This window comes from Danio aesculapii, chromosome 19, assembly GCF_903798145.1.
Source record: "Danio aesculapii chromosome 19, fDanAes4.1, whole genome shotgun sequence".
In the NCBI taxonomy this organism is placed as follows: Eukaryota; Metazoa; Chordata; class Actinopteri; order Cypriniformes; family Danionidae; genus Danio; species Danio aesculapii.
This window is the reverse complement of record NC_079453.1, coordinates 2,973,043-2,992,672: the sequence shown is the minus strand read 5'-3', so window position 1 is coordinate 2,992,672 and position 19,630 is coordinate 2,973,043. Positions and strand designations below refer to the sequence as shown.

Below are 19,630 nucleotides of genomic sequence, written 5' to 3'. Positions count from 1 at the left end.
AGATAGATAGATAGATAGATAGATAGATAGATAGATAGATAGATAGATAGATAGATAGACAGACATACATATAGAAAGATAGATAGATATAAATATAGATAGATATAAATATAGATAGATAGATGGATGGATGGATGGATAGGCAGAAAGACACAGACAGATAGATAGATAGATAGATAGATAGATAGATAGATAGATAGATAGATAGATAGATAGATAGATAGATAGATAGATAGATAGATAGATAGATAGATAGATAGATAGACGGATCTGTTTGTCTCAAACTCTCTACCACAGAATCTATGAATCTCATTATCTGTTTATCCCATAGTATGAACTATTTACATAATTCGTGAGACACGTCAGAAGAATATTTTTAGAGAGACAGGTGCTCCGTTACTGTCTCGATGCAGACACACACACACACACAGCAGCTGTTAAAGAGAATAAAAGCTTACCCTTGGCGGCGCGCTTCAGGTACAGAGCTGTCAATCAAACAGAAAAGAGAACAAAAGAGATCCGCCCACTCACCTGAACCAATCTCCACACTTCATCAGCATCTCTCAGTCAGTCACTCCTGTGTATCCGAAATCGCCCACTATAACCTTAAATAGTGTACTATTTGAGGGAGCAGCCATTTCTAATGGTGTCCGAAACCATAGTGGACGTTTGAAGTTCACTCAGTCAATGTCACAATGCACAGTAATAACGAATCTACAACCCATCAACGGTTAGAAATTACCCATAATGCACCGTGAGAGTTCGCGCGCCAAATTAATTTCTAAATTAATTAATCACGTCTGACCACAAGATGGTGTCTAAAGCGCAATCCTATCATTATAGATATATACACCATTTTAAACTGTCATTGATTTACACCCACATCTATTGGACACCCACCCACATTGCTATAATATGCCTTGGTATGATGATATATGCAGAATTTAAACTTGAACAAAGTCCAACGTTGCAACTGACCCCGAGCTGGGCACAGTTGCAACATTCATTAAAGTGTAATAATATTATTTTTAATTATTTATAATAATATTTTTTTTGGTAAACAGACTAAATGTAAATTGGATAAATTGTTAAAATGACCATATAAATACAAACTATTAAAAGAACAAGTAACAACCAGTGGGCTCTGCACAGATAGAGTTTTAAAGCCAACGATAAACTGCCGGTGAAAGCTTAATGTGACTATTTTCAATTTAACAAGGTTGTTTTTACAACATCGATGTTATAATGAAATTACAATACATTCAGTTAAATAGACTTAAGCATTCATTTAGTTGTTCAAGCGTAAAACATGATGAAAGACCGTTGTAACAACTAGCGCTGTCAAGATCAGCAGGTGAGCGCAGAAACTCCATTGAAAATACTGGGGTAAAACAACCTCTCATATTTTAAAGACATGGCGGGGGGAAATGGGATTTAACGCAGCGCTTCTTGTGCGATCTGAAACCCGCTTCATATCGTAAATCTAACAGGCAGTGAGGATCGCTGATTTTAAAAGAAATCAGTTCTTAAACGTGACTATTTTGTAATGGAAAGACAGTTGGCTGCCTGGCTGAAAATTAAAAGTCCATGTGCATATAACATATTATCAGGCCTTAAAAAACTGAACAAAAATATATATTTTACTGAAAATGTAGACTGAAATATACAAAACTACATCTTTGAACTTTGAAATGAATTAATTAATCAAAAAAATGATTTTTTTCCCTAATTAAATTCCATTGAAACAGTGATTAAATTAAAATTGTACATTATTTAAATGGTTTTGTAATTGGGGGCAGTTGCAGCAATCCCAACTCTATCAACCATGATTAAACTGTATGCTAGGAAGATGCAATAGCTTTAACGCTTGACAGCTATATTTAAAGCTAAGAAAATAGGGATTTATATTATACGAATGAATAATCTCTCACAAAAAACAGATTAGACAGTATGTGAAATTTACTAAACAATAAAAAAAAGAGCTAAAAATAAGTTTTATACTGAAGGAATTAGTCACATATGACTGATTTCTCTCAGATTGAGGCGTCTGAGAACATGAAGTATGAATATCACCACTCTAGCTCATTCCTGAATGGCGGAATAAGTCTTGTTGCAACAGCCCCATGTTGCAACCGTCCCCACTCTCCCCTAACTCAAGAAGCCGAGAAGAAAACATTGCGAGCGCCTGCAGTTTGTTGCTGATGATTGTATATGTGATACAATATATCAATAGAGCTCAATGGAAGCCAGACTCCCTTGTTCTAAATATATTCCTTATTCTCTATAGACAGCTTACTAAGTGTTAAATAACTATCAGTGACTGAGCATGAAGCTGAAAATGAGGAATTTAACAAAGAGCAAAACAAACAAAATGGCCGGTACACCCGAATTCACTTACTCGTTTCATTCACTCCTTCAAGTAGACTGTATCAGTGTAGAGCAGGGGTCACCAATCTCGGTCCTGGGGGGCCGGTGTCCTTCCAGAGTTTAGCTCCAACTTGCCCCAACACACCTGCCTGGGTGTTTCAAGTATACCTAGTAAGATGTTGATTAGCTTGTTCAGATGTGTTTGATTAGGGTTGGAGCTAAAATCTGCAGGACACCGGCCCTCCAGGAACAAGTTTGGTGACCCCTGGTGTAGAGAATAGTGAATGAGGGGCAGGTTCACGGGACATTCTACCAGAAACGTACATTATCTGTTCCTGAAATCCCTACTGAAAAAAACAACTTAAACCAGCCTAGGCTGGTTGGCTGGTTTTAGCTGGTTGACCAGCCTGGTTTTAGAGGGGTTTTGGCCATTTCCAGCCTGGTCTTAGCTGGTCAGGCTGGAAAATGACCAGCTAAAACCAGCTTGACCAGCCTAGCCAGGCTGGGAGCCCAGCCAAAACCAGCTATGTCCAGTTTAAACCAGGCTGGTCAAGCTTTCATTTTGGTTTCATTTTCCAGCCTGACCAGCTAAGACCAGGCTGGAAATGGCTAAAACCCCTCTAAATCCAGCCAACCAGCCTAGGCTGGTTTAGGCTGTTTTTTCAGTAGGGATAAAAACATAAATACAGTGAATAAAAAGTACTTCATCCCAAACTTTTCTAAAATGGACTGCTGGTTGATTTCTGTGAGTAGTTCTGTATAGGAGTATATCATTCATTTGGTTTACAGATTTTTGTTCTTTTGTTCTCAGCCCAATTGAACCTACAGCTTTAATAGTTTTGTTATGCTAAAAATGAGAAAAAATACTTGAGAAATAGCAAGTTTAAGCTGTTATCATTCACATCAACTGATTAAAAAACATGAAATCATAAATTCTACAAATAAACACCACAAATAAATGTACTATTGTCCTCATGTTTCTGTCAGTGCTGTCACTTTGCATTAAATTAAACATAAAATTCAATTGACGTTGTACACTGACTCGGAAGTGACATCATTTGACGGAGGAGAAGGTGACAATGATTAAGGATGTGTTCTGTTTGATATTTTTTTGAGGACGACAAGCTAAAGTCAGGCCCTGCCACGTTTTTTAGTAAGTGAAAATGTACATTTCTGCTAGAATGTCCCTCATATACAGCACTGTACAAAATACAATTCGTTCAACACAAGTAAGTTAAGTTAACGTAACTAATTTAAGTAGATTGAACATAAAAAGATGAATCCCCCCCCTCCCCCCCAAAAAACTCAGTTTTGTTTCAGCTCATTTTAAATAAGTCGTTTTTTTTGAGTGTATGTCCTGATTTGGCAGACATCTATGCGTTCCTGGGACAACAAGGGTTGAGGTTATGATAAAAAAAGCGTATTAGACATATTAAACTGTAAGCGGAGATTGAAATAAAGACTTAGACATGGAATATTTAAGACAGAATTACTCACTTTAATTTCAAGTGTTATGCAGGCAAAGATTTCTTCTTTTTTTTTTTCCTCTTTTTGTTTTTTTTTACCCATTAACATAACACGCTTGTACAAAGTTATTTTAAAAATATCAATAAACTGCAGCCTTTCAGGCTAACCTGGCAAAAAACCCATTATCAAATGCCATGAGGACAAAGGAACATCTTAGAAAAATGATTTACAAATGAGGTGTCACTAGAAAATATTAAAGAAAAAAATAATAATCGGTCGCCACAGAAAATATTACCAAAAACATCTATTTATAATTGTTTGGTATCAACCATTTCTTTTGAAACTTTTTTTCTCCCCATTTCAAACACATCATGGTGCGAAATGTCATAAATTAAAAGCCATGGTTTTACTTCTAAAAGGACCACGTTTAGAAATAACAGATCGTTACTAAATATAGATCGTTAGCGGAAATGAACCATGCAGCACGTCATCTCTGCATTAACAGCGCACAATATACATTAGCAAATACTAATAGAAGGATAAATAATAAATTAGACACACACATACACACACTCACACACAGGCGGCATGTACTCGTGCTGTGTGGGAACCAAAAATGGGCCTAAAAATGAAACAAAAAACCAGAGCGGGAGAACATAAAACTCACGAATAAGAACGCCACATTACAGATTTCTGAACATCAAACTCATCGAAGTGGCTTTAGGGTGTGTTTTTTTCCACCCTGACGTGACCTGGGAACATCCAGTACCAGTGTTATACGGAAATCTGACTCCCTTCTGCTGAAAAACCTGTCCTGATGAAGCTACAATCAAATAAATTCAGCATAAATTGGTTTATATGTGACCTTTTAAACCTGTATTTGTAAGGACAGTGCATTTAAATGAGACGTTGTGTACTTTACTTTTTGTATTTGATATTTTTAAGACTATAATATGGACAAAATGGACCAAAAATCTTGAATATAAGCTGACAACAGATATAAATGACAGAATTCAATAGTAATGAAGTAGACTACCTTAATGGGACATTTATTTAACGTATATTCTGTAGGTCAGTTGGACAAAACATGAATTAAATTCAATGCAAATGTTTTATATAATGACATTAAAGCACACATTGAAGTCTCAATTCAATTTTTAAATCAATTTGCACCATTTATAAGACTTTAATGTCAATATATATTAAATATGCAATGAATTTAATTCAATTTTCGACCTACAGAAATTGCTTTAAATAAATGTCCCATTAAGGTAGCCTGCTTACTATTGAATTCTGTCATTTATATTTGTAGTCAGCTTATATTCAAGATTTTTGGTTTTGTGTTTATATTTTGTTCATACGTTAAATAAATGTCCCATTAAGGTAGTCTAGTTCATTACTATTGAATTCTGTCATTTACATTTGTTGTCAGCTTATATTCAAGATTTTTGGTCCATTTTGTCCATATTATAGTCTTAAAAATATCAAATACAACAAGTAAAGTACACAACGTCTCATTTAAATGTACTGTCCCTACAAATACAGGTTTAAAAGGTCACATGTAAACCAAAACAGAGTTTTTATTTGATCGTAGAGTTCCTCAGAACAGGCTTTTCAGCAGAGGGAGTCAGATTTGGATGGGGTTTGTGCACGGGACGGGGTCGAATCTCTTTGGAGGACGCACGAAAGTCAAAGGGTGACAGGAGGACACATTATTGACATGGGTCTGGAGGATCTTGACCTGGGCTGAATTGGATCATCGCGCTCCAAACATGGCCACAGTGTTCACCATCGTATATATAGAAGAAAAAAAAAAAGTTGAAAATGTGGTCACCTGGGCACTACTGCACACGAAAAAACATGTCTGAAAAACAGCCCCGCGTCCCCCTAATGACCCAGCCGTAACGTAGTGGTACTGCAGTGTTTGTTAAGGCATCGGAGTACAGTTTATATGACTTGAGATAAGAGAGAACTTCTCTAGGTGTTTTTTTTTTTCTTCTTTAAACCTATTCTACCCCTCGGTAATGTAAACATGGTTTTACAAAGATTGTCTTTATAGTATTGCTTTCATTTAACATAGCATGTCTTAGAAAGCTAGATTGTTTTTTCTTTTTATTATTATTTTCCGTTAACGTTTTTTTATTTCTAAACTGGAATGCATTGTTTGTAAATCTAATGTGCTTTTCTTTAAATAGCCCGTCTCTATAATCTCCTACATAAAAGTTCAAAAATCTGCACACGATGAATCATCGAACGCCAAATATATATTTATATACGTATCATTCTGTACGCGAGGCTGTGATTGGCTGACGCTTCGCGATGCTCCAATCACAAACGCCGTTGCTCTTTTTAGCTTGTGCTGAGGCTCTAAATGTGTACTAAAGGTCTGCTAGCTAAGCCTGATCGTATGCAAAAACCACAGACCAACGAGATCCTCATCCCCGACGGTAATTCAATCCATAACCACCTTGAAAACACATATATATAGATCATTTTTGTGCATAGCGACATCTTCAGGAGCATTAGGATACTTTAGTACTTCTTGTGCTACTCGAAATAAAATCAAACACCGTTCGTTCATCGCTCAAGTTACGTCTTTTAACAGCTCATACTATTTCCATATTTCCTTTAGATTATTATCATAATATTTGATAGTATTCAATTTCCATATGAACAACAAAACAAAAAAATCGAGTACGCTCAAACAGCGGTCCATCGTCGATAGAAAAAGAATGAAGAACGTAAAATCAACATATATAAACAAACAAAACAATATCATGGTGCTTTGAGCCAATAATCTTTTTTTTTTTGGAGGGAAAACTACTCAAACTCCTCCTCTAAATTGTTTGAAGTGGTGGGCGTGGCCGGGTTGGAATCGTGTGAGAGTGTCGCCACGGTAACAATCCTCGGCGAGCCCAGCACCTCATCCACCTCCTCCTCCATCTCGTCTGTGGTGATGATGGTAAGAGCCGCTCCGCCTTTCTTGTTTTGGTGGGTTTTGATGTGCTTTGACAGGTGGTCGCTCCGCATAAACCTCTTGGAGCATTCAGGACACTCAAACCTCTTCTCACCTGATTGGAAGAGAGAAAATCGTTAATTTAGTCAGATCTGAGCAAGAAACGTCACTACTTCTAGAAACCAGGACTGACCATTGGCAATATAAACCAGATATTTACTATTTTTCACACAAACATTTGCAGATAATTGCTGGTGAAGAGATAATGTGTGAATTAGTAAATTTTAAAAATACCAGAATATTAGTTTCAGCTGTTTTTTTTTTAAACGTGAGGTTGTAACATTATTAAAAAAAATTCATGTTCACACAGAATTCTGCCATATTTTATATATATATATATATATATATATATATATATATATATATATATATATATATATATATATATATATATACACATTTACTGGTAATGTTGCAACCTCACATTCCAAAAATATATATATTCATTCATTTTCTTTTCGGATTAGTCCCTTTATTAATCCGGGGTCGCCACAGCGGAAGGAACCACCAACTTATCCAGCATATGTTTTACACAGCGGATGCCCTTCCAGCTGCAACCCATCACTGGGAAACACCCATACACACTCACTCACACACATACACTATGGACAATTTAGCTTACTTAATTCACCTGCACCCCATGTCTTTGGACTGTGGGGGAAACCGGAGCACCCGGAGGAAACTCACGCGAACACAGGGAGAACATGCAAATATATATATATATATATATATATATATATATATATATGTATATATATAAATAAAAGCAGGAATATTTGTGGTCATATAAATAAAACTTTACACTTTTATATATAAAACTTAATATAATCTTAAATTCATACACCTTAAAATAAAATTAAAACAAAATACTACATCATATGAATACATAATAAAATGTTGTCTAATACACTCTAATAAAATGTGAGAACAGTTAATAAATGTTTGGCATTTAATGTATAAAAAAACTTATTTTGAACAAGTATATTTGTGTTTACATATATACACATATATACATATATATATACACATATATACACACATACATATACATATATACACACACATACGTACACATATATATATACACATACATACATTTACATACATATATACATACACGCTTTATAAAACAGTTATATCTATTTCATTTAAATTATTGTACGACATTTTATTTTATTCCAAACAAAGAAATTAAAATTTTTAGGTTAAAAATAATTGGCTTTCACCCATATTTGTGTGTGCTGTTTTTTGAGATAACTTGAGCGTTAGTGAGTAAATCATCTTGGCTGATATTGTGGTAAAAAAATGACAGGATTAAGATAGTACTGAATTAAATATCTCTGTAACAGCTGAAAAATATATATATGTATATGACATATCTTATAGCACTAATAAAAGTAAAGAACAAACAGAACAAAAACTGATCACACGTTTCTTATTCGCTTATTAATAATTATTGATTGATTCATTCATTTTTATTCATTATTTATTCTTTTATTAATCCCTTTATTCATCAGTGGTCGCCACAGCGGAATGAACCGCCAACTTATCCAGCATATGGTTTACACAATGGATGCCCTTCCAGCTGCAACCCAATACTGGGAAACACCCATACACACTCATTCACACACACATACACTACGACCAATTTAGTTAATCAATTCCCCTATAGCGCATGTGTTTGGACTGTAGGGGAAACCGGAGCACCCGGAGAAAACTCAAGCGAACACGGGGAGAACATACAAACTCCACACAGATACGCTAACTGGCCCAGCCGGGACTCAAACCAGTGACTTTCTTGGTGTGAGGTGACAGTGCTAACCACTGAGCCACTTTGTCGCCCTTATTAATAATTATTTCTTATTAATGCAATAATAAAGCAGTTTCTGACCCTGGTAGATATAAAGGTGTTCATTTTATAAGTGTTTTTCATCCTGCTGTGTGCATGTGTGACCTTATTGTCAGTTTCAGTCTTGTGTGTGTGTGTGTGTCTGACTGTCACCTGTGTGTGTCCGGCGGTGCCGCTGCAGCTCGTCGCTCCGCGTGAAGCGTTTCCCACAGAAGATCCAGTTACAGACGAATGGTCTTTCTCCTGTGTGCCAGCGCAGGTGAGCCCTCAGGTGAGACGTTTTCCCATAAACCTTCCCGCAACCCTCCATATGACACACGTGCTGCTTCTTCTTTGACGGGTCACTGTTGTTTCTGTCAGAAAACAAACCAACCGATGATCACAAAATGCTTTGCCTTTGACAAAAATCCAAACCCATCAATAGAGGTGTCTTAATTAAAATATTCTTAAAGGGCCACCAAACACCAAAACACATTTTTTGAGCTGTTGACAGTCATACATGTGTCCCACGCTGCTATAAACACTATTAGGACACATATATCTCACCAAAAAAAGTGAAAATTGGTTGTTTGTGCGTTATTTCGAGCAAATTCGTTCTTCCGGTTTGAAACAAATTTTTGAAGCTACTTCACGGCGATTAGATCCTTGCGTGTAATCCAGCGTGGAGAGTGGATGTCTGTACCGGCGGGTACATCGTGACATCTCTGAGTGTGCAGCATTAATTAATGAGAAAGACTTGGTTCAAATCATAGACTGTAAAATATATGGACGTAGCATCCGTGACGTCACCCATAGGTTTCTGAACACTGCAAAAGAAGCTACAAGTAGGTGCGGCCAACCGTCGCCATTTTGTTCGCGCGTCATCGCACCCACGGCGGGATACCAAACAAGGGCAAAGAGGCGGAGAGTGAGCGGAGCTACAGACACCTGCTGGCACTTTGCTTAGACCTGGCAGACAGACTTTACTTTGGGAGAAACGCTTGATACTTTATTACCTGCGACTCGTTTGTGTTCTGACCACATGTGCTTGGCTGTACACTATATCAATAAAGTGTTTAGACTTTTAAAAACACTGTAGTAATACAGTGAGCCGCTAAGTATTGTTCTTATGACGTTTTTCAACAGGAGGAAAACGCGAATTACTTCCAAATACTTTAAATATAGTGTGTGTTAGTAAATGCAGGACTATTGATGATGAACTCCAGCATAACACTGTATGATAACGCTTCAGATGAATGTTCTAGAGCCTACAGCTAATCAATCTGTCACATTCTGGAGTGCTTTACGGGTCTAAAGAAAAATATTAATGATAAATGATCTTAAATAAAACAAATACATTTATAGAGATGGTATACAAGTATATAACTTATCGCACATGGGAAACGAGGCCACGTGAATGGTTTGTGAGCACAATTAAATGCACACAGCATCCCATATCATCTGATAATTGTAAGAAATAAGCCCAAAAGGCAGCTGACTGTGTAAAGCCACATAAAACAACACAAAAATACGATGAATATGCTGAGATCAGTGGCTAATCTGCCGGATTCAGCTGAGGTGAAGTGACGGCGACTAGCGAGACCTAGCTGTCACTCAAGTGGCCACGCCCTTAATTATGCAAACTTAATATAACCTAATATAAAGGAAATGGATGAGTTATAAAAAAATTCACCCCCCTCACAGTTGTCATGGAGGGTAATAATAGCTATATGAACCAAAATCGTTCTTTGTACCAGGCTGTAAACACCTTTTTTTCTGCTGTAAAGTTGGCCATTCTAACAGTGGGCTCAATTGCAATTTGCTCTATTATGGAGCCAGGACTAGCGCAATTTTGATGAATTGCAGTATTGGCTTCCCGAGGGAGAGCGGGAGGTTGCCACTTGGTTCAAACCAATCAGCGCACTCTATTGTGAATGAGGTGCAACTTCATTAATATGCATGATAGCTTCGAAGACGGTTTTTACCTGTTAAAGTGTTGTGTTGCCAAAACAAGTGGAAGAAAAAGAATTGTTTGGAGACATGGGTCGTCAGTGTTGTGTTTATAAAATGTGCTGCAACGAAGGTTTCGTTTTCATTTCCTGCTATACCTGGACTCATGTGTGGATTACAATGCACGCGACAGAAATACGTTAGTAAGTAACATTTTTTTTACCCAAGCGCTTTTCTCATCTGGAAATGCTGAAATCCTGATTTGCTGCTCGTCTCCTTTTAATAAAGACGCGGCTCCAGTTGGTGTTGATTGTCTTGTCTCTACAGATTTGGTAAGTGAGTGATCGGTGGTCTTTGTTTGCTTATTCAGATGGCAAAGTTAGTATCATCAGCAGTACTCTTTCAGTTTTTAAAGACAGACCTTAGTCAATATTATTTAGTAACTAAGTACGTTAGATTAAAGGAAGTTCGAGTGCTCAGCAAGCGCACCATTGTGACCGATGGCTCTCACTTGTTTATTAATGCCTGTGACAGTGGTGACGTCATTTTGACAGTGGAGCGTCGCTTTTTGATTCGTACTCATAATCAGGTTGTGTCCGTGGTGAAACTGTATTTCGTGTTTGTAAAGTTCACTCATCGTAAATTTATCAGTAATATAGAAAGAAAATGTCGTATCTGTGTCTGTTCTAATCGCAGATTTTGGAATTGTACCTTCGTAAAATTACGAGTACGTTCTGTTTTCCTATACGTTTTTATAAATACTGATGCGAGAATTTTATTTACGCACGAAATATTAATGACAGCGATTTTATTCCATCTACTCTAAGCCAATCATCACGTTCTCAGTTACACCACGTTCACAGACACACCAATCATAATCACTGGTTGGTTATGTGTCCCGCCCCAAACCCGAACACACACACACCCCAGAGAAAGAGAGGTCCTATGGTCGAGAGAGACGCTGCTCGCATGAAAACCACTTGTTCTCAATTATAGTAATGCGCATTTTATCGTCAGTAACGGTAACGGCGTTGTAATGAGGTAAACAGTAATTCCTTTGATTACTCGTTACTGAAAAAAGCATCACCGTTAGTAATGCCGTTTATTTATACCGCCGTTATTCCCATTACTGGTTATGGGTGATGTCCATGTGTACATGTTCAATAGAATAAAGAAACACATAAAGGATTGGCACCACTTCAGGGAGTGTAAATAGTGAGTACATTTTGATTTTGGGGTGAACTATCCCTTTAACACTCTGCTTTCCACTCTTTCTCCTGTGTCGGGGTGTTCTTGCATACCTGCCCTCTCCATCTCTGCAGTTGGGGCAGGAACAGGCCACCCTGCGCAGCCTCTTGCTGGGTTGACCCTCCTGGTCGGACGGGCTCTGGACCTGCCCCATCTGCTCGGGACTCACGGCATTGCTGATGTTCCCAACGGTCACAGTCACCGGAGCGGACTGAACTTTGACCCCATCCTGACCCTGCTGTTGACCTGTGGGGGATCCACAAACGGCACTGCTGATTACATCACTCTATGAACAGCAGATTGAAGAAATACTCAGCACAAGGATGTTAATGGATGTGGAATAAATTTTTGAATACAAAAGGTAGACCACTAAACACCATTTAGAGCAGGGGTGCCCAAGCTTTTTCTTATGAGGGGCCAAAAACCAAACTTGAGTGAGGTTAATAGGCTGAAGGTAAATACAGGTGTCATGGGTAATTTCCTCATTTATTTAATAATATTTAAAAATAACTAGAAAGCACTGTTCATTATTGAATAATACAGCATATCTTTTACATTTTATAATGAACTTATTACAGTAAAAACAATCTCATTTATAACAGAATGGAGTTGCACTGGTTTTCGCCTTGATTTGCACGCTTTAATTGAAACCTTTAATTTCGGTTAGCTTTTTTTTGTAGCTCAGCAATAAAACAAACAAATTAGAAATGACGATCTCTTTTAGAGGCATTCGCCCCAACCCTCTCCATCATTCCCACTCTCTTCTCAGATGGGATGTTGGGCCAAATTAAATGTATCAATAGCCGCGTTTCCACTATCGCGCCTAAAGCGAGCGAGCCAGGGCGAGCCAAGGCCAGTCGCGTTTCCACTATCACTTCCGGGGCATAATCGAGCCAAAGCGGGGCTTCCTTGGGGCCAGCGTCCGGCCTTTTTCGGCCCGCCGAATACCTTGGGCCAAGGAGGGCCAACTGGGGCTTCGGGGCGGGGTTACGTACAAAGGCGGAGTTTTCCTGTCAGGTAAAGAGGAGACAAGATGCTTTCTTCCCTTACATTTGTTTTGCTATCGCGCTTGATCAACTCACTAAGAAGAAGAAAAAAGTAAATGCCGCAGAACTCAAATGTCCTTATCCAGGGATCGCTGTCTGGCCTTACACCAACAGACCACAAACAGTAAAAAAGCAATCGCTTCGGTGTTCTCCATCTTCCAGCTCTCGTAGTGATGCCAGGTTGTGTTTGTGGTTATAATTTGAGTTTTTTGTTCCCGCTGAAGTGGGCGGGTTGTGTGACGTTTGATTCGGGGGACGTTCTGGGGGTGGTGTTTGAGTGACGCGCTGCGAGCACCTAGCCCGACAGTGGAAACGCGACATGATTTTGGCCTCATTTCTCAACCTCCCGGGCTACTGGCCCGGCCTGGCCCGATTAAAGCCCTGGCTCGCACTGGCCCGATAGTGGAAATGCGGCTAATGGGCCAACTTTGGCCTGCAGGCCCTACTTTGGGCATCTCTGATTTAGAGCTCAATAAGCAAGTGTGATTAAATACAGTGAGTCCGTATAGTTCTAATGGAGTTAAAGACATTTCCAGAAGAATCTGTTCAAATGAATCTTGTTTTTGCTGGAGTAAACTTGCAAAGGCCAATAACAAAGAGTTAAAATCTGACACTTTATGGAGGATTTGGAAATAACATTCAGACTCGGACTCATACAAAATAAATGCCTTCATTTGCTGTTTAACTTCATGAGAATTAAAAAGTTGATGGAAAAACAACTGCATTTCACGCTACTGTTCCACTTTCTGTTTGGGAAAATATCAAATAGTTATAATAAAAAAAACATGATGTTTACAGATGTAACCATTTTTAATATATGGGTAATTGCTGAAAACACTGACTGGTGCTGGATCATTTTCAGATTATATTTCACCCCAAAAGTATAGCTTACAATACAAGTATATATTTGATTGAGGCTGTTAACCATTATAATGTAATGCTCAATAGCAGTTTTTTAAGCAGCCACCCCACCCCCCCTCAAAAGTTATTTTTAGAAAACTTTAAATAATGCGATTTATTCTAGTATTATTTTTAATTGATAAGATATTTAAACTGTACAGCATTTCTACAGCAAACCATCCTAATGTTTGTCTAGTTTTAATGCGGTCAAGCTGTAACATTTGCAACATGGATATTCATTTTAATAAATATTCATTTATAATATCCAATAATAATAATAATACTTCCTTACATTTATATAGCACTTTCTCTAGACACTCAAAGCGCTTTACACATTTTTGTAGGCAATCTCCTCATCCACCACTAGAGTGCAGCATCCACCTGCATGATTGCATGACAGCTGATTGGTAGAGGGTGATGAAGCCAATTACGATATGGGGATAGTTAGGAGGCCATGATGGATAGAATCCTGTGGACAAATTTGGCCAGGATGCCAGGGTTAACCCCCTACTATGTTTTCAAGAACATCCTGTTTTTTTTTTTAACAACCACAGAGATTTAACATCTCGGTTTAACGTCTCATCTGAAAGACGGCGCTCACTGAGTAGTATAGAGTCCCCTTCACTATACTGGGGCATTAGGACTCACACAGACCTCAGGTTGGGCGCCCCCTGCTGGTCTCACTAACACCACTTCCGGCAGTAACCTAGCTTTCCCATGTGGTCTCCCATCCAGGTACTAACCAGGCACAGCCCTGCTTAGCTTCAGTGGGCGACCATGTGAGAGTTGCAGAGAGCTAGCTGCCAGCTAAAATCACATCTATGAGTAAATAAAATATCGAAAGTAAATAAACGAATCTCTAAAACTTCATCTTGAAAAAAACATGCTTCACTGTCATTCTGTACATGCAAAAACAGTCCTAAAAGGATTAATTAGTTTGCACATTATAATTTAACTATTCAAAAACAATGCTTCGTCCAAACACACACCTAAATCAAACATTTAAATTAAATCAATTCCAGCCCTCCTGCTTTACACGAAAACACTCTACTCTCTTCATCAGGACTTCATGGGTCGGAGGGTCTTACCTTGTACACCGGTGATGGTGAGCGGGACGCCCTGCACCTGCACTCCAGCCGCCCCCAGGCCTGCGATGTTGACCGTCTGCACCCCTGAGCCCGCGGGGAGCTGCGCGGCGCTGAGCGTGATGGGCGAGCCTCCGAGTGTCAGCGGGGCAATCTGAGCAAACGTCCCACCACCTGCGCTGGACGCCACCGGGGCAAGCGTTAGCTGCTGGGGCATGCCTGCGTTCTGCACCTGCACCGTCTGCCAGCTGATCTGCCCCGACGGCGTGAGCGTGGGCGTCCGGATCAGCACCTGCGCTGGGTTCTGGAAGGCTTGCAGCTGGAGGTTTTGCTGGACCGGTTGTAAAGTCTGCCCGGGCTGGATCTGTATGGAGCCCTGCACCACCTGCTGCTGCGGAGACTGGATCTGGATCTGCTGGAGCACCGGGTGGCCCACGATCTGGAACTGCTGGATTTGTCCGGCCTGCTCAGATGTGGGTTGGAGGCCATTGGATTGGGTTAAATCTACTTCGCTGTCCTTCGGACTCTCGGCGGACACTATGGACGTCGTAGATAATGCATCTGTTGAAGTCACCACGACCGAATCGCTTCCTGTGGCGGTCGTAGTGGAGGTTGAACTTCCTGTGGAATCTGCTGTGCTTGTTGTGACGGTCGTGGTGATCAGCTGGTTTCCATTGGAGATACTGCCATCGCTGGATTGGAGCAGCTGAACAGAACCGCCGGCTCCTGCTACGTTATTGATCACTGGCAGAGCCAAAGTCACTCCGCCGAGGTTTATGGGTAATGTAGTCACCATCGGTGCTTGCGTACCCTGAATGGTTTGGAGCTGCAGAGGAAATGATGGCCTGATCTGAAGCGGGATGGTCTGGTTTTGGACGATGCTGGCGGATCCCGTCCTCTGTGGTGTGGCCAGAATGGCTTGGTTGTTTCCGGTGGAAATAAGCTGGATCTGTTCGGGCTGAACGCTTAAGGCTGCGGGGTTGCTGGGGCTTATTTGGATCTGTTGTCCGTCAGCGGTTTGAAGATGCGGGATGACCTGATACTGAATCCCGCCGGACGAGTTGGGCAGGTTCTGCACCTGTATGATCTGAAACTGCTGCTGCTGCTGTCCGCCGGCTGCATTATTGGAGCCGATGGCCTTGACTTTCCGCCCGGCTGCAGCTTCGCTGGACGCTGCATTAGCGCCGGCCTGTTGAATGCTGTCCTTGGTTGCGGTTGCAGGGGAGGTGGCGATGATCTGCCAGCCGTTTCCGGTGAGCTGTGCCGGGACCAGCTCCAGCTGCTGCGTGGGGTTCTGCAGCTGAAGCAGACCTTGGTTCGGGTCGATTATTATCTGCTGTTGTGCAGCCGCCTGACCCTCAGCGCCAACACCTCCGATTTTACTGCACGTCGCTGCAAGCAATGCGAGAGGAGACGGCTGTGCATCCTACACACACACACACACACACAAACACACACACACACACACACACACACACACAGTGAGATGTCAGTGTCAGCACATGTGGGCGGGTTCACAGGAAGAGTAAGTGTGTGTGCGTACGTGTGTGTGTGTACCACAATCTCTCCACTTCCCGATCAAGGGCTCGAGAGACAAAATCTACATGACAAATATGAAAATAATTCTGAGGCTTTTCTTATAATTGGGGTTTGTGTGTTGTATTTTCCTGTTACCAGACATCCTGTACAAGGTTTTATCTTATAAATACTGTACACACAAACATTTATAGTGTGGGTTGCAAAATGTCTGAAATCACCAGTGAATCACTATTACAAATAATACTGCACATTATACATATTTTGCTGTAAAGACAGCAGCACAGGAGCCATCATGAAAAGGCATAATTGTCAGCTTTATTTTTTTTAATGTACTTATAATTAAATATATTTGTGTAAAAATGTATATTTTGCTTGTATTTACTGTCATTGTTATTGCTAATATTATTATATAACCGTTATATTACAGCAGCACTAATACCGACATGAACAAAACATATTATTTTCATATTTATTAATGTTATGTATTTCACATTAGATTAAAAATTACATTTAACAAGATAAAAATAAAAACATATTTTGTTTATATTATTTGCTTAAATCTAAAACTAAGCAAAATGTTTTAATATTATCACTTATTTACATGTAAATATTAATATTGTTTATTATATATATATATATATATATATATATATATATATATATATATATATGCAAATAGTTTTTTTGTTTTAATGACTGCTGACATGAACAAAACATTATGTTCTCCTGTTTTATTTACTAAATTAGGCTTACTTTATAACCTTTATTTTTTATATTTGCACTGATCTACCTATCTATATAAATTTTGCTTTGCACAAAATGTGTATAGAGATTAAAAGTAATTAATTTTTTGTATCATGTTCTCTTTGTTGTCAAAAATTTGGTTACACTTAATTAATGACCAAAAACCAGCCCAGTTTCTTAAATGTTTGTTGGTTCTTTGTCTCTGTCAGTTTTCAGATGTCAAACCAAAAATATAGCTTCAGATTTTTGGTCTCCACAAGTAAAGAAAACATTATTATTTATTATATTTTCAAATAGTTTATACATTTTTGTTTTAATGACTGCTGACATGAACAAAACATTATGTTATATTTACTAAATTATGCTTACTATATAATATAGAACTTTTATTATTTATATTTGCGCATATATATATATTTGCGCATATATATATTTATATTTGCGCATATATATATTTATATTTGCGCATATTTATATATTTATATTTGCGCATATATATATATATATATATATATATATATATATATATATATATATATATATATATATATATATATACACACACACACACACATTATATATATATATATATATATATATATATATATATATATATATATATATATATATATATATATATATATATATATATATACATACACACACATTCTTCAGATTTTTGGTCTCCACAAGTAAAGAAAACATTATTAGTGTTTTTTATATAAATATATTTTCAAATAGTTTATACATTTTTGTATTATTGACTGCTGACATGAACAAAACATTATGTTATATTACTAAATGATGCTTACTATATAATATCGAACTGTTATTATTTATATTTGCGCATATATATATATATATATATATATATATATATATATATATATATATATATATATATATATATATATATATATATATATACACATACACACATTTCTTAAATGTTTGTTCTTCATTTGGTTCTTTGTCTTTCTCAATTGTCAGATGTCAAACCAAAAAATAAAGCTTCCGACTTTTGGACTCCACTGTGTGTTAGTGCAAATTCATTACAATGATATATTTGTTCAGTTTCTGAAGTGCTAAAGATTAAAAGTGTTACCCAACACAGTTCACCAATGTTTTATCAAACTCAAACAGCAGGTTAAGACAGGAACAGTGTGTATGCGTGTAACTGTGCACCCAGGCGCCCTGCAATAATCAGGAAGTGCTTCTTTTCAGTTGCAGAAACAAGTGGGCACTAGAAAAACCCCATTCAATCCGAACTTCACACATCAGATACCTGTGATCCAGAAGTTTTCCCTTTCGTACCCCCATCACCTCCACTGACTTTCCCCCCATCAGTGGCCATGGCTTCCTTCTTTTGATCTGCAACAACAAAAGTCAAACCTAAAACATCTGGAAGAATTAAATGCAATGCCACACATTACACTTCCACCACAAACACACACTGGTCGGGTTTTGTAAGGCAAAAGAATCTAAACACATCAAGCAAGGGCTTCCTGTCGCTCACAGGCATTGCACAAGAGCCAAAAGTGATCAATGGGCGCAAATAAACAGCAGATCGCATATGAAAGTGGGGGGACAGCGATGGATAGATGGCACAGACGCACGCATGGAGAATTAAGGGGTGGAGACGCATAAGGAGGGGAGGGTACGTACCACTCATTCCGCATTAATAAAACCCGGAGAGGAGTTGTTTAAGAGAAAAAAGGCCGGACGCCGTGGAAGGCAGGCAGAAGGCAGGCAAAAGCCCAGCAGAAGGACGGCCTATTTTCTCCAGCGGCCGCGGACTGTGGCGCAGCTCTGACGCACGGACCCACCCCGCCAGGAAGGGCGGTGCCAATGCAAAAAACACCCTTCAATAACGGAGCACAAAATGTCAGGAGAGTCCGAGCGGGTCGGCTTGAAGGGCTGCGGTCCCGTACGCGTTCAAAGCGGGCCCAAATGTGCTGCTGGTTCCGGAATTAAATAATGTTCCTCCGCGGAAATATGTGCAGGTCTGTCAGAGATCTCCGTCTGCGCGAAGGCCCACCCACTCCCATTTAAATATCCATGATTGCCAAAACCATCATGTTCTGTATTCGCTCTCCTTTTCTCTCCGTTCTTTTTTGTGTGTGTGTGAGGATGTTCGGCGGGAATTCACTCACACGACATTTCTCCGAAATTCACTTTTTTGATGCACAATTGCATTTGAGGCACACTAAAATTGCTGTGGCTTTTGTGGGCGGATGTTCCCCTCCCACTTATTCAGATTGGATGGTGGGCGTGGTGACGTTTGGGTCTTGTAGTTTTGTGAGTTGACCAAATCCTTTGGATTTCACACGTTGTGGACTACTGCTCCCATGATGCTCGGCGCCGGCGCGAGTGACGTTTCGTTAGGGGGTGTTATCATGTTCGGTTGTTCGGAATGAAGAAGGGCGGGCTCTTGTGGTAT

General features: G+C 39.0%; 1 protein-coding gene across 2 annotated transcripts; it reads right to left on the bottom strand.

Annotated features, from left to right (window-relative positions):
• Positions 1-3,844: 3,844 nt before the first annotated feature.
• On the bottom strand, positions 3,845-19,425 carry sp4 (sp4 transcription factor). Of its 2 annotated transcripts, none has more exons than XM_056479561.1 (6): positions 18,856-19,425; positions 18,476-18,561; positions 14,911-16,333; positions 11,930-12,122; positions 8,853-9,052; positions 3,845-6,905 (listed from the first exon to the last, which is right to left on the bottom strand). In XM_056479561.1, the coding sequence occupies exons 1-6, from the start codon at positions 18,860-18,862 to the stop codon at positions 6,655-6,657; spliced, it is 2,160 nt and encodes a 719-aa protein (XP_056335536.1). In that variant the 5' UTR covers positions 18,863-19,425; the 3' UTR covers positions 3,845-6,654. The 2 variants fall into 2 exon arrangements, with proteins under 2 accessions (XP_056335536.1, XP_056335537.1); XM_056479562.1 differs by lacking the exon at positions 18,856-19,425 and adding an exon at positions 18,707-18,792.
• Positions 19,426-19,630: the final 205 nt, after the last annotated feature.